The 12,530-nt window shown below is 43.1% G+C and overlaps 1 protein-coding gene across 1 annotated transcript in view; it reads right to left on the reverse strand.

Moving 5' to 3' along the window:
- The window catches only part of LOC147725439 (janus kinase and microtubule-interacting protein 2-like), a 220,618-nt gene that overhangs the window by 10,383 nt on the left and 197,705 nt on the right, over positions 1–12,530 (reverse strand). The window contains exons 8-9 of the mRNA XM_086964451.1: positions 7,029–7,094; positions 754–798 (exon numbers count right to left, since the gene is read on the reverse strand). Of these exons, the coding sequence (XP_086820577.1) occupies positions 754–798; positions 7,029–7,094 (111 nt within the window). The remainder of the gene's footprint in view (positions 1–753; positions 799–7,028; positions 7,095–12,530) is intronic.

Consider the following 12,530-nt stretch of genomic DNA (forward strand, 5'->3'; position numbering starts at 1 on the left):
CGATTCAAGTGTGATGAAAGTGCATATGCTGCACTAGCAGAACTGTTTTCATCATAGAGAGCCACACCAGGATGGTGGCCATCTCAACTATGATGGGCAGTTCTTTACCAGGGGCAGTGGAGGCTGAACCAACGCTGACCAGGCCAGGCCAGGGTTAAAACAACTACAATGACAAATTTCTCTTCAACAATAATATTATTTGGGAATGCAAATGGACTATATAAATTGCAAGATATCATGAAGGTAATGTTGCTATCTGTCCATTGTACTTGCTTTAGCTCTTGATGAGGGTAGTATAAGACGGGTTTAATTGCAATTATTAGATTAACCAGTCACTTTAATTAATGAACAGAAAGTAAAAGTGTTGTCTGTGGGAATCTGGCAATAATGATATGGGGCTATACAAATTCTTATTGTAATTGTTTAACTGTTTAAATTGTATTATCTGTTTTTTTAGATGTATGTTTGCCTTGATGGTTTTTATTCACACATTCAAGCCATTGTTTGATTGGCATGGCTCTTTACAGGTATTCAGGACACGTATATGCCATGTGCACATGGTAATGACATGCTGTGTTCCTACCACGATAAGCACATACCGTTCATCTCTTCGTCTCTTCATGTTTATTGTCAATACTGATAGAAACTGTAACAATTTTATGCATGTAGTATAAAGAATACTTCTTAAAAATAGGAACTTAAGTTTTCAAAATGCAACTTGTGTTCATTTAAAGTAGGAACAAGAATACCAACCATTATTATCCACTCAGATTTATCATCAAGGCCACAGAATGAACGCTAGTGAGAAAAACAAAAATAGGAACAAAAACTATAACATAACATCAAAATAAAACAAGAAAAAAAGAAAAAAGAGATGTAAGATATGTTACACGGAATTTTGTGATAACAATGCAAATTACATCATACTCTATAAGAAATAAACAACAAATAAGTCACTTGGTGCTTTATAAAATACAGAACATTCTGATGTATTATGCAGTTCTTGGTCCTAATTTAGCCATTATCATCAAATACATCTTTACAATTCATCACAATAATAAGCTGTTGTGAACTTACTGTGTTAAAAAATGGACTACAAAAGGGGAACTGAAACTATTGTATAAAACAATCAACTAATACAGATGCATATGGATACTTAATTTAAAATAAATGTTAACTATCTTTAGAAACGTCTTTCTAGGCCATGTGTGTCCAAAGAAATGTATTAATGGCACATTTTCAGCGTCCGCACATTACAAAAATTAATGTAAAACGAATCAAACTAATTTCTGTACTGTTTATCTTGAACATCTTGAATGGATCCGGGTCTTCTAGAACTATGTTAGACACCTCTGCACTGGACATTCCTGAATTCCTTTCAATTAAAAGTATTTTTCAGGAGCAAAACCCGCCATACAATTCATGAAAAACGGTGGGTGGTAATAAAAATGTATGATGAATCTCATATTTCACCATATTTATTGAGACTCCTATATGCACATTGTGAATAGCAAAACATTTTAAACAAAACTATACATTTCTTTTTTAAGATACAAATGTTTATCAAAAATCCTTAAACTGCTAGGAATGATCCTTATTATGTAAAAAAACATTTTGAGAAGAGCAAGGATTCTAGCCACCTCACGTAAAGCAGTACAATACCATGGCTTACACTAAAGTGGTGGCTGGTAATCTGAAGAAGTAGTGGGGCCGGCACACACTACATACTCAGTTCCACCCATCCACAGGCACACACATTCGCACCCATCCAGTCACAAGCACACACACTTTCACCCGTCCATTCACAAACACAAGCAGACACGTGACAAGAATTCACCCATACATGTGCACTTACTCATTCACAGCACATGTGCACAAATACACATACATCCAGACATACACACAAGAACTCAAACTATCAATAAGGCACTGATCAGGCCATGGCGTTGATGGCAGGCCCACCAGGCGGCGGGACAGAGAAGCACAGCCGCCCATGAGGAGCTGGAGACTGAAGCTCTAGGCGCCTCCTTTGAGTGGAGAAGTGTGGCTCAATGGTTAGAGCGGCAGACCCTGATACAGAGGTCTGGCCCGGGACCAGGGTTCAATTCCCCGCCTCGGCAGGTCTTGGGCTAAAAAATTCCACGGACCTGATAATTCTCGCCTCGGTGCCGATTCCAATCATGGAGTCCCACTCTGCAACTATGGGCAATAGCTTGCTTAATCTCCACAACGGCCCCCACAACGCTAAGGATGCCTGGCCTCCACCTTGGGGGTGCCCAGGAGTGGACGCCTCACAGGGAGAGCCTGGATGGGTTCCACAGCGGTATTCGTACAAGCGCCTTGAGACCCTTGCGGGTGAGTAGTGCGCTATACAAGTATCAATTTACATTTACATTTTGATCGTCAACCCTTATCGAGGGTTAGCCAATGATGGGAGGACTTTTCCGAACTCATCACAGAATGGAGTGAGGTCAGGAGTCATCCAACATGGTGGCCTAGAGTGTGATTACAAGAACACTAACACAATCATTAACTATGACTTTATTGTCCACCATAGCGATTATACCATAAAGGCATCTTTACAATTGATTCTCAGAGCACTATGGCAACCCCATTGGGTATGAAGCTTACAACCTATCGCCTTTCTTTACACACACAACATTTGCATGACATAACTATGGCAGAGTATTTCAACATACATATTACTGCAACTATATACAGTTGTAATCTTGACGGCTGGCCGTCATGTAAGTGCTCTGTGGAATCTTGGTGTTTTGGGAGATTCCAGGGGGTTGAAAGCATCACTTGGGCATGAGCAGGCAAGTAAGCCTAGCGATTGAGACTGTTGGTGAATGAAGCTTTCATGAAGTACAATGATTATACACTGAAGTATTACAATTTGGTGACAAGCGCCTGATTTGCCATACTTCAGCCACAGTGAGGTCGGATCCAGTGCAGTAGCATTTGTAATCACAATTGTAGGAAACATCTATCCCTAGACGCAGTGCAAGGACCTCAAGGAAGTGTGGGAGTCCGGAGTGGTGTTTACCTCCCCTCCAACCTATGTGAGGTGTTGGGAGCAAGTTCTGGCAAGAACAAAAACAGTTAAAAGGTATTGGGGCCAAGCGGCATGTGAGTATTGTTGTAATTTATACGCGCTAAGGTCAGCTGCAGTTGGCGGTTGTTAGTTGAAAGTGGAATGTAGGCACACTGCTCCCTATTTACTTTGCCTCCTTGTGGATAGTGATTTAATGGCAGGTAGAAAAGTCACATTTGAGGTGCAGTGTGAGACATTTTGACTATTGTGTGCTTGCCCGCGTGAGACGGCATCGAGGCTACCAGGCCGTGATCCAGTGTTCTGTCAGTATGACCTGAAGGTGCTGTGTGAAGATGTATTCAAGCGCTGGGTCTTCAGCACGTGATCCAGTTCAGTTAGTGCAGCTTCAGAGTGCAGCGCAAGCTAGCCGTTAAGATAACAAAATATTTCCTTTCTCTACACACACAAACAACATTGCCATTGCATAACTATGGCAGAGTATGCTAACATACATATTACTACAACTATATATAACCCCCAGATACAGGTGCAAACAGTGTTTCACTCAATTAGCTTAAGAAAACTTTGCTCAGCCAAACCCTCCTTTAAACTAACAACCTGTTATTAATTACAACTGAATAAACCTAAAATAAACCATTTTTGCCAGATCCAAACCTTACATTCTAATACATATACAGTCACCCCAAGGGTAAGCCCTGGACAGCTTAGCAGGCAGGGTGCAATGTCTTTAAAAAGTCAGACATTTACTTTTAAATTTTACATGCCCGGTAGTGAAAAACTCTTAAATTTGTTTATCCCTTCTACAAGGCCTATGTCTCCCACAGGTTAACATTGAAGCTGCCTTATTTCAGTTTATAGGTGAAATTTCCAATTGGGAGAAGATAACTAGTTCACGTTTGGTGTCTCTGGAATCACTATTCAAAGTCCTATCTTATGGTGAAGTGGGATTTTAAATTGCCATTCTGAAAATAGCACGTTTAGAAAGTTGGCATTTTCTTGCCTTGGCTATTTAGTGCCTGTAGCCTGTCTCTGGTCATATGCCTGTCTGTAGCTGAAAGTTGAGCTTAGTGTATTCCTCCTAGACAGTCACACATAATAGGGAGCTTAGGTGTGCGTGAATGAGCCATCACTTGTAGGATGGAAGGGAGGACATGGGCACAAACCCACTTACAACTAAAAAAGCTGTGCCCTGCCTCCCCTCAAAGGGCTGCATATCTCCTGTGGTTAGTTTGGAGCCAGGGGAGGGAAGTCAGGATGCCTGGAGACTTCAAAGGGAAACGTCAAGAAGCTACTCCCCCACTTCAAAGGCTCAACTTGGTATAAGTACTGAACCTCAGAAATCAGCTCTTCGGTACATTTCTAGACCTGTGGATTCTCTGCCAGGAAGAAGGACTACTGTGCTGCTACAAGGATATCCACTCTGCTGCACTGCTGCTCTAAAGAAACTACTGCCTTGCTGTGCTGACCTGCTGCCCTCTTGACTGGGAAGGAAGAACTGGACCTGCAACTTCATCTTGAACCCAGGACCGTAGAGTGACTCCAAGGGCTAGACTGCTGGCCTCGGGATCTGAGCTTTAGAGACACAAAAGGCTGACCAAACAGCTCCTAGAGCCAGCTGCAGCGATTTCCTGAACCCTACGTGGTGCCTCTCAGGTCCTGTACCCTTGGTGTGGGTCACGGCTCTTAATTAAGTATTTGGGGTCTTCGCGACCGTGAACAGGCCCGTTCACACCTAGATTGCACCTCTCACACCGAAAACCTGTGAGAGCTGTCACCAGCCCGTCTCTTCACACAGCCGCATTGACCACCCGCGGCGGATCACGAACCCGAATCCACAGCCAGCCGATCCACGATGCTCAGCCTGCTCTTTGCACCAGGCAAACACTCTCCTCTGACACTCTCCTTCCTTCCCCCAGCCCTCTCGAAAACATGAAAGGGACTCTTGGCTCAAAATTTCAGAAGGTAAACATTCAGTAGGACTAAGCTAGGACTGTTTCTGACTTGAGCTCCATTGTGGTCAGCCTGAACTTTTGACTTTGACTCAGTCCAGCGCAACTAGATAGCTGCGGTTGGCGCTTTATGCTTTACGGCGCTATTTTACACTACACTCTTTAAAAATTCATAACTGATTCTACTGATTGGATTTTTTTTGTTTTGGTCTTGTTTTCTTTAAATTAAATTAAGCTCTACTTTTCTAACCTGGTGTAGAAATCTTTTTTGGTGGTATTTTCGCTGTTTTACTGTTTGAAGTGTTGCACAAACACAACACATTGCCTCTCAAGCCAGACTGCTCTGTGCCAAGCTACCAGGGGGTTGAGCCCAGGTTAATTTGAGGTTTGCTTGTGTGAAGGATTGTGGTTGATGTTTTATCAGGGTCACACACCAGTCAAACAGTGACCCAATTTCTTACAGAGTAAAAATGACATTGGTGGTCCAAATCTTGGTTGTGAGAAAAGATAATTGGCCTTCCCCCAGTGGGTGGCTTGAAGCTCCCTTTTCTATATATTCTCCACTACTCTAGTCATTGAAACTGGAGGGCTAGTCAAATGATCCATCTTGTGTGCCCTTTTTCCTACAGTCTTCTCTGATTTTTCTATCTAATAATCTGTGATGTAAGGGTATGCTTACCTTTGAGAAAACTTTGTATTATTTTAGTTTCATGATTGTGCTTTCCGTGAGGAACTCTTATTCTCAGCAACGGTTTTGGTAATGGCATCCCCTCTTTTCTTGTATGTTAATAGTTGGATGGTGATTTTGATATTATTTTCCAGAGTCTGAATTTTCAGATGGTTACTTAACTATACAAATACAGCTATAAAGTGTATATACCATAAAAAAGCTCTGCTTTACAGGGCCATTACAACAATATTACTGCTGCATTATTGTGTTGCCTCAAAAACTGTGTGAATAATTAGTTGCTGCTCTTCTTCCGTACTTTTTTGGTTCCATCCTATAAAAAGACAGGTATTCAGTGCACAGATATCGCAGATTTTCACTATATTGCTATTCTTTTAGAAAAGATATCTCAGTCACCTGCAAAAGCCCCATAAATATCCGTTGGTGACGCCATGAGAAAGCTAGCAGTGGACTAACAGCCAGATGTAAACTTGGCCACTAAATACCAATAGCAATTTGCAATCATTATTTTTGTGACCAGAGTGCTATTCTGCAAACTGAACTACGTATTAATAGGTCACTTTGCAAATTACGAATTCCTAGTGGGTCGGAAAGTGAATGAATTTTAATGAGGTAGATCAAAATTTGCAACCCACTAAAAAATGGCTTTCATCACAGGGTTGGAGACCTACTGGTGTCAGCAGACCACAATGCTTGTGATTGCTTTTAAAAAAAGCTTTATTTTTTAAACTCAACCCATTTTCCTGTCAAGAAAACTGGATGCTTTTTAGGAAAAAAATCTGCAATACATTTGGAGTCAAAAGAATATTTGTACAGGTTCAACCTTTTGCAAGATAAGACATGTCTTAGTTACCTCAAACTAATAAGTTAAGGTGAAAAAACACATACAGCTCAACTGTTGCAAAGAAAAATGTATTACTATCTGCATTGCAAATAGTACAGATTTGTGGATATGAAAAATACTGCTTATGCTCCCTTTATTTTATAACATTTGGAGGCCAGCAAACACATTTCTGCTTCTCAGCGACACCATGGTTCTAGATACTATAATTTGCAGATATCGGCAGAGCAGGGACTGCATGGGAACTCTGCATTTTCCTTCCAGCAGCCCACAGTCTAGGAGAAGGTCTCCATTCACCTCATTCCATAATTTCCATAAATATATCATTAGTACTATTACAACTCTTTTTCAATCAATCAATAAAAACGTTAATATTATACAACTCTTGTTAAGCAAGTGAGGCTGCAACAAAGAAAGATTTCTTTTAAAATACAAGTGACAAATGTGGTTATATACATCGTATTTTCTCTTTACATTTGTTTAGAATATTACCTTTTCCTCTATTTCCTTGAGTTGTCTCTTTTGCAGCTCTATTTTATCTTCAAGATCACGTATCCTCTGTGAGACAAATCAAACATTACTACAAAATATGAGCTGGACAAAGACAATCACTTTTCACCATAGGGCTGAATTAATCACACAGTTTGTTTACACCTTGTTAACATTGGCCCCCGCCATGTGGTCACATTATAGGCCAGAGTAGAAACACCACCATTTTACATGCTCACGTATTAAGTTGCCTTCTTTTCTTAAACACAATGACATTTAACACATTTGCTTGTGTGCCTGTGTAGGAATATATTCTCTGAAACAGCTTTGCTTATATCTCCACTTTGTAGGTATATTATCAAATACTTTGAACATTCCGTACAAGGGCTAAATTCACTGCACAAAATATTGCTGGTTCATATTTTGCGCTCGGCAACAGAGCTGTCACAATAGAATAAACAATAGCGGCCTGTCTTGGACTTCAGTATGGCAACATGGGTGATGTTTATTACATAACATCACTCCCTTATTTAGCTAGAGGAGCATTTCGCTTGGAATGCTGGAATTCCGGCTCAGCTGATTTCTGTTTATCTCTGAGAGGGATTCTGCCCAACTCTCCACCAAGATGGCACCCTGATGCCACATTTCCCACAGGTAACGGGGGAGTTAGTTCACCCTACAGGTATCTGGCAGGTTCACCCACAGTAACCAGACTAGGATAGGTAGCGCTATGTAGGAGTACAATATATTCAAGTACTTATATTCAAGCATATATTCTCTGTAACAGCAAAATGGTTTAATTGTTCATCTTTTTCACTATTCTCATAATGCTGTTATTCTGTTTCTTTCTACTGATTATTACAGCACACATATTTTACTCCAGAACACAATGCATCAATAAATGTTGAAAGTCATGTTCTGTATTTCCTATGTATCTCTCTGGGTATGCATGAGTAACCCAACAAAAAGATTTAAGCCTGTTACCAAGATTTCCTTGGGGAGCCAGGGTTCTCATGTTCTGGGGTTGCACATTCCATTTGTTACCTTAGCAGATTTGGGGTATAGATGGTGCACTGTGAGCTAGCAGGACTAAGAGCAACATATCCCGATGGTGTGCATAGAATCAGCCTTGCACAGATTTGACATTTATGTTGTCCAGAAAATCCACAGATTTACTGAGACAGTATAAGGTGTATGACATTACCTTCAACTTTGTTCAAAATATTCGGATATCAGTTCCCTACACCTTTAATAAACCGAGGCTAAAAATGTCAATCCGTGCAAGAAATCACAAGAACTCAAGACACAGGATGGCCAGTTCAAAAGCTTGGAAAACTTTAAGAGACATTGCAGTTCTAAACTTTCATCAAAAAAGGTATATATTAGTGCCAGATTTAAAATGGGAAATTGCTCCAAACATCCTTAATTTTATGAGTAAAGGTAAAAGAAATGATGTTTAGTTGTATACTTTTCCCAAAGTTAAATTGCGTATTGTTCTCCATGGAAATCAGTAGAAGTTGGATTAAAAGCAGTGGCAAGTGAGCCACTATGGTAACTAGGTTTCGCCACATGACTTCTCCAGCACAAAGTATCTACTAAGAGCAATTTAACAGGGTACTTTATCATAGACTTTACTTCAAAATGCAACTCTGCATGTTCGGTTGATAGCTGGAGCAATGCCTACACCAACATAAATGCCCAAAGAGAAGCATTGGCAGAGGTCACTGCAGCAGTGTTGGCTTATGGCTCCCCCTCACCCACATCAGAGGAGGGGCATGGTCCTCTTATTTCTGCCATCCCTGACACCCCCAGAGGCAAGTTGGCATGGTGGCAGCCAATGTAACTTCCAATGAGAAGCCGCTCCCACCCAAGCTCAGGGATGTTCGTTGGTCCACCAGAAAAATACGTTTAAAGGAGACATTGCCTAGAAGGCACAGCAGACAGAACAAGTAAAATGAAACTGGAACCAGTGCCCACGCCAAGAACATTGAATAAGGGAAGTAAGGCGAAGGTGGCAGTCATAGTGGGGCATTAGGGCTGGTCAACACACTTTAATTGACTAAGAAGCTGGGAGGAAGGCCCCTGGAAGCGTACCCCGTAGAGGGGGGGGGAGGCAAGGCATCCCTAGCATCGCAGCCAAGGAGGGATATGGAAGAAGAATAGGATGGAAGTCTTAGTAGGCCCCCTCAAAGGTAAAGAGCTCAGATGGCACTGGAGATCCAAGATTCGAGTCTGAAGGGCTAGAATTATACTTGAGGGAAACCACACTACCCGGGACTGGTAGACAGTGGTTAGTTGGCATATAACAGAGAGTGCGGATTCAGATAAGGTCCCCCTCGCCTCAAGAAGTTCATCAACACAGACCTAAGATGCAGAGGACCTTGGACAAGAGATGAGGGGGAAAGGGAGCTGTAGGTGCAGCAGCCCGAGGTACTATTCTGAAAGAAACAGTACCAGAGGTGCACAGGACACATTGAGTGACTTGAAGAAGGCGGGTTAGAAGTACAGATAGAACAAATGGAGAGGCTGGGATGGCAAAATGTAAGGCCAGACAGCTCAAAAGGAGCACGGGCCAGAGTTCAGCCTTAAAGGAAGAGTTGAGGGGAATCTGGGGGTTGTCACAGTTTGCCAGTGGAAGTGAAACACAGAGGCAGTGAGATTCAGGATAGCAGCAAGTGCAAGCCTGTGTTGGAGGGTGGCACAGCTGTCACGAGACAAGCAATAACTGTTGGAAGGTGGTTCATGAAGAGAAAGGGGGTCAGAGACAAGAGACCTCAGCAATCCTAAACCCATAGACACACTGGGGACAGGATGAGGAGAGAGTACGTGGACACCTTGTTGTATATGTGCAGAGTGATGAACATGGATGCATAAAAGAATTAGAAGGAGAAATGTGCTAGGGACTATGGTGGTACTATTCAAGTGTTGGGTAAAATACTTGGAGTAGACAGGGTTGCAGCAACATATTTGCTGGCAGGCTTTATGGACAACTTCAGGATTCAGGTCTGAGAATGAACACATGAGCGGGGAACTTCAATCAATCATGACATTTATAAAGCGCGCTACTCACCCGGAGGGGTCTCAAGGCGCTGGGGGAGAGGGGTACTTTACTGCTCAAAAAGCCAGGTCTTGAGTTTCTTCCTGAAGGAGAGATGGTCCTGGGTTAGCCGGAGGTGGATGGTTAGGGAGTTCCATGTCTTGGCTGCCAGGTAGGAGAAGGATCTTCCTCCGGTGGTGGGTCTGCGGATGCGTGGAACGGCGGCGAGGGCGAGGCTGGTTGATCATAGCTGGCGGGTGGGAGTGTAGAAGGTCAGGCGGTTCTTGAGGTACTTGGGGCCCAGGTCATGGAGGTCCTTGTGTGCGTGGGTGAGGAATCTGAACGTGATCCTCTTGCTGACGGGGAGCCAGTGTAGGTCTCTCAGGTGGCCGGAGATGTGGCTGTGTCGGGGGATATCAAGGATGATTCGTGCGGAGGCGTTCTGGATGCGTTGGAGTCTTTTCTGAAGTTTGGCTGTGGTTCCGACGTAGAGGGTGTTTCCGTAGTCCTGTCGGCTGGTGACGAGTGCCTGGGTGACCGTCTTCCTGGTTTCAGTGCGGATCCACCAGAAGATCTTACGGAGCATGCGCAGGGTGTTGAAGCACGATGATGAGACAGAACTTGAAATTGTGCAATGAAAAGATAAAGATAGTAACCGACAAATTGGCAAAGGAGAACACTTGTGGGAGAATAGCTGGTCCCTTCTTCTCCCCCTTACATAATTTTATTATATCAACAATCAGCATTGTCCTAAAAAAGATTGAGGATGAATTTCAAATGATTCATTACCTATCCTGGCCAAAAGGGGGATCATTGAATGACTACATAAAGCAGGGAGGAAGCTCTTTGTCATATTCCAGCATTGAACAGACTGAGATGGGTCTTAAAGGGGGCAGACTAGCAGACATGGGAAAGGTGGACATACAATCAGCCTTCCTGTACACCTTCAGGATTATCAACCTTTTGGCATATATTTCCAGGCCCAAACTTTAATTGGCAAAGCCATGCCCAAGGGCTATGCCGGACATATTCAGATTTTGAGAGTTTCAGTATGTTTGCAGAATGGGTGGTAAGAATAGGAATAAGGGAAGGAGACTTGAAAAAGCCTGGCAGATGGAAGAGAGGTTGCATGTAGGGATATGTACAAACCAGCTCAAGTAGCATGGAGTGATTGGAAAATTTGCTACAACTCCGTTGAAATAGGCAGTGCAATGGGCTACAATTGGGTCTGGATCTTGATAAAGTGTCAGGAAGATGGTATATTCTGGGAGGCTTGTTGGAGGGTCAGTATATATTAATATTGTGGGAAATATTCTGACAAATGGACAAGCCAAATGCAGTCCAGATTCACCTGGTTAAAAATGACTTGGTACAGGTAACAAGGCTGGAATTCATCAAAATAATTACGATGCACTTGGGGATAGTATGTGACACATGGGACAGGATTTCCTTATTTTTGCCCTAGCTGCTGCCCACGAGGATATGGAGAGCCAAAATTATGGCAGTGGTGATTAACAGGGTGAATGGTGAGTAAGGAGGTGAAGGGGGTGACAGGGTTTTGCAGGGTAAAAAAGGATGGAACTGGGGAGGCATTGTATAAAATTGCCCAGAGCTGTTTTGACATGATGAGGTGAACATGTCCCTCCTAAATAACATGATCTATCTGAAGAAGATGAAAGGAATACTGGGAGGCTGGTGGGCAAGACAATGTGTGAATGGAATTTTAGGTGTGGCTCATATCATCGCACACCAGATGTTGTGCCCGGTTTGCCTGGGTGATACTCTGTTCAGCGTGTATCTGACAGGGTGCCTCTTTCTTTCGAGAGACTACCCTGATACAGCCCCCATTCATTGATTGTTCCCTATTGGGCCCTCAGTGCAGTGGACCAACTGCCCTCTCCTCACCTGGTCCCAATGACATTGTGCTACCAGGTATTATTGCCCGCAGCGGGCCTGGGTATTGTGAGTGACTGACGGGGTTGAAGGGACGCTTTTGAGAATGATCAGATGTGGATCTAGAAGATGCATGATCTCTACCCCCACACCCCTGTGCTTGCAGAACTGGGCTGGTGCCCAAATGCCTTTTTGGAACACTTTTGAGTGCCCAGCTATTTCCCTCAGCTAGCTTCTGCTCCGCATCCTGTGGGTGAACTTCCTGAGTGGTGGCTAAACCTGCATTTGACAACTGTGTCCTAATGAGTTCTGCTAACTACCCCCACCTGCTTCCCTGAGACCCTGACTAAGTGCGACTTTGGCCGTGTGCAGTCTATTATCGGGGGAGGGCGGGTTATCTGCAATCTTTGAGCGTAGGGTTGTCGAGGTGAGTTAGAGAGTTGAGGGAGGCTTGGGCCAGGATATCTGCATTGTGCTATCAATTGACCTGGCGGGAATCAGTTGCTCTGCATTACAATGCTGTGTACGTATGTGTGCGAGTACATTCCATGCAGACTTGCCTGCTATAAGCTGAA

Source organism: Lissotriton vulgaris, chromosome 3_2 (genome assembly GCF_964263255.1).
Source record: "Lissotriton vulgaris chromosome 3_2, aLisVul1.2, whole genome shotgun sequence".
NCBI lineage: Eukaryota > Metazoa > Chordata > Amphibia > Caudata > Salamandridae > Lissotriton > Lissotriton vulgaris.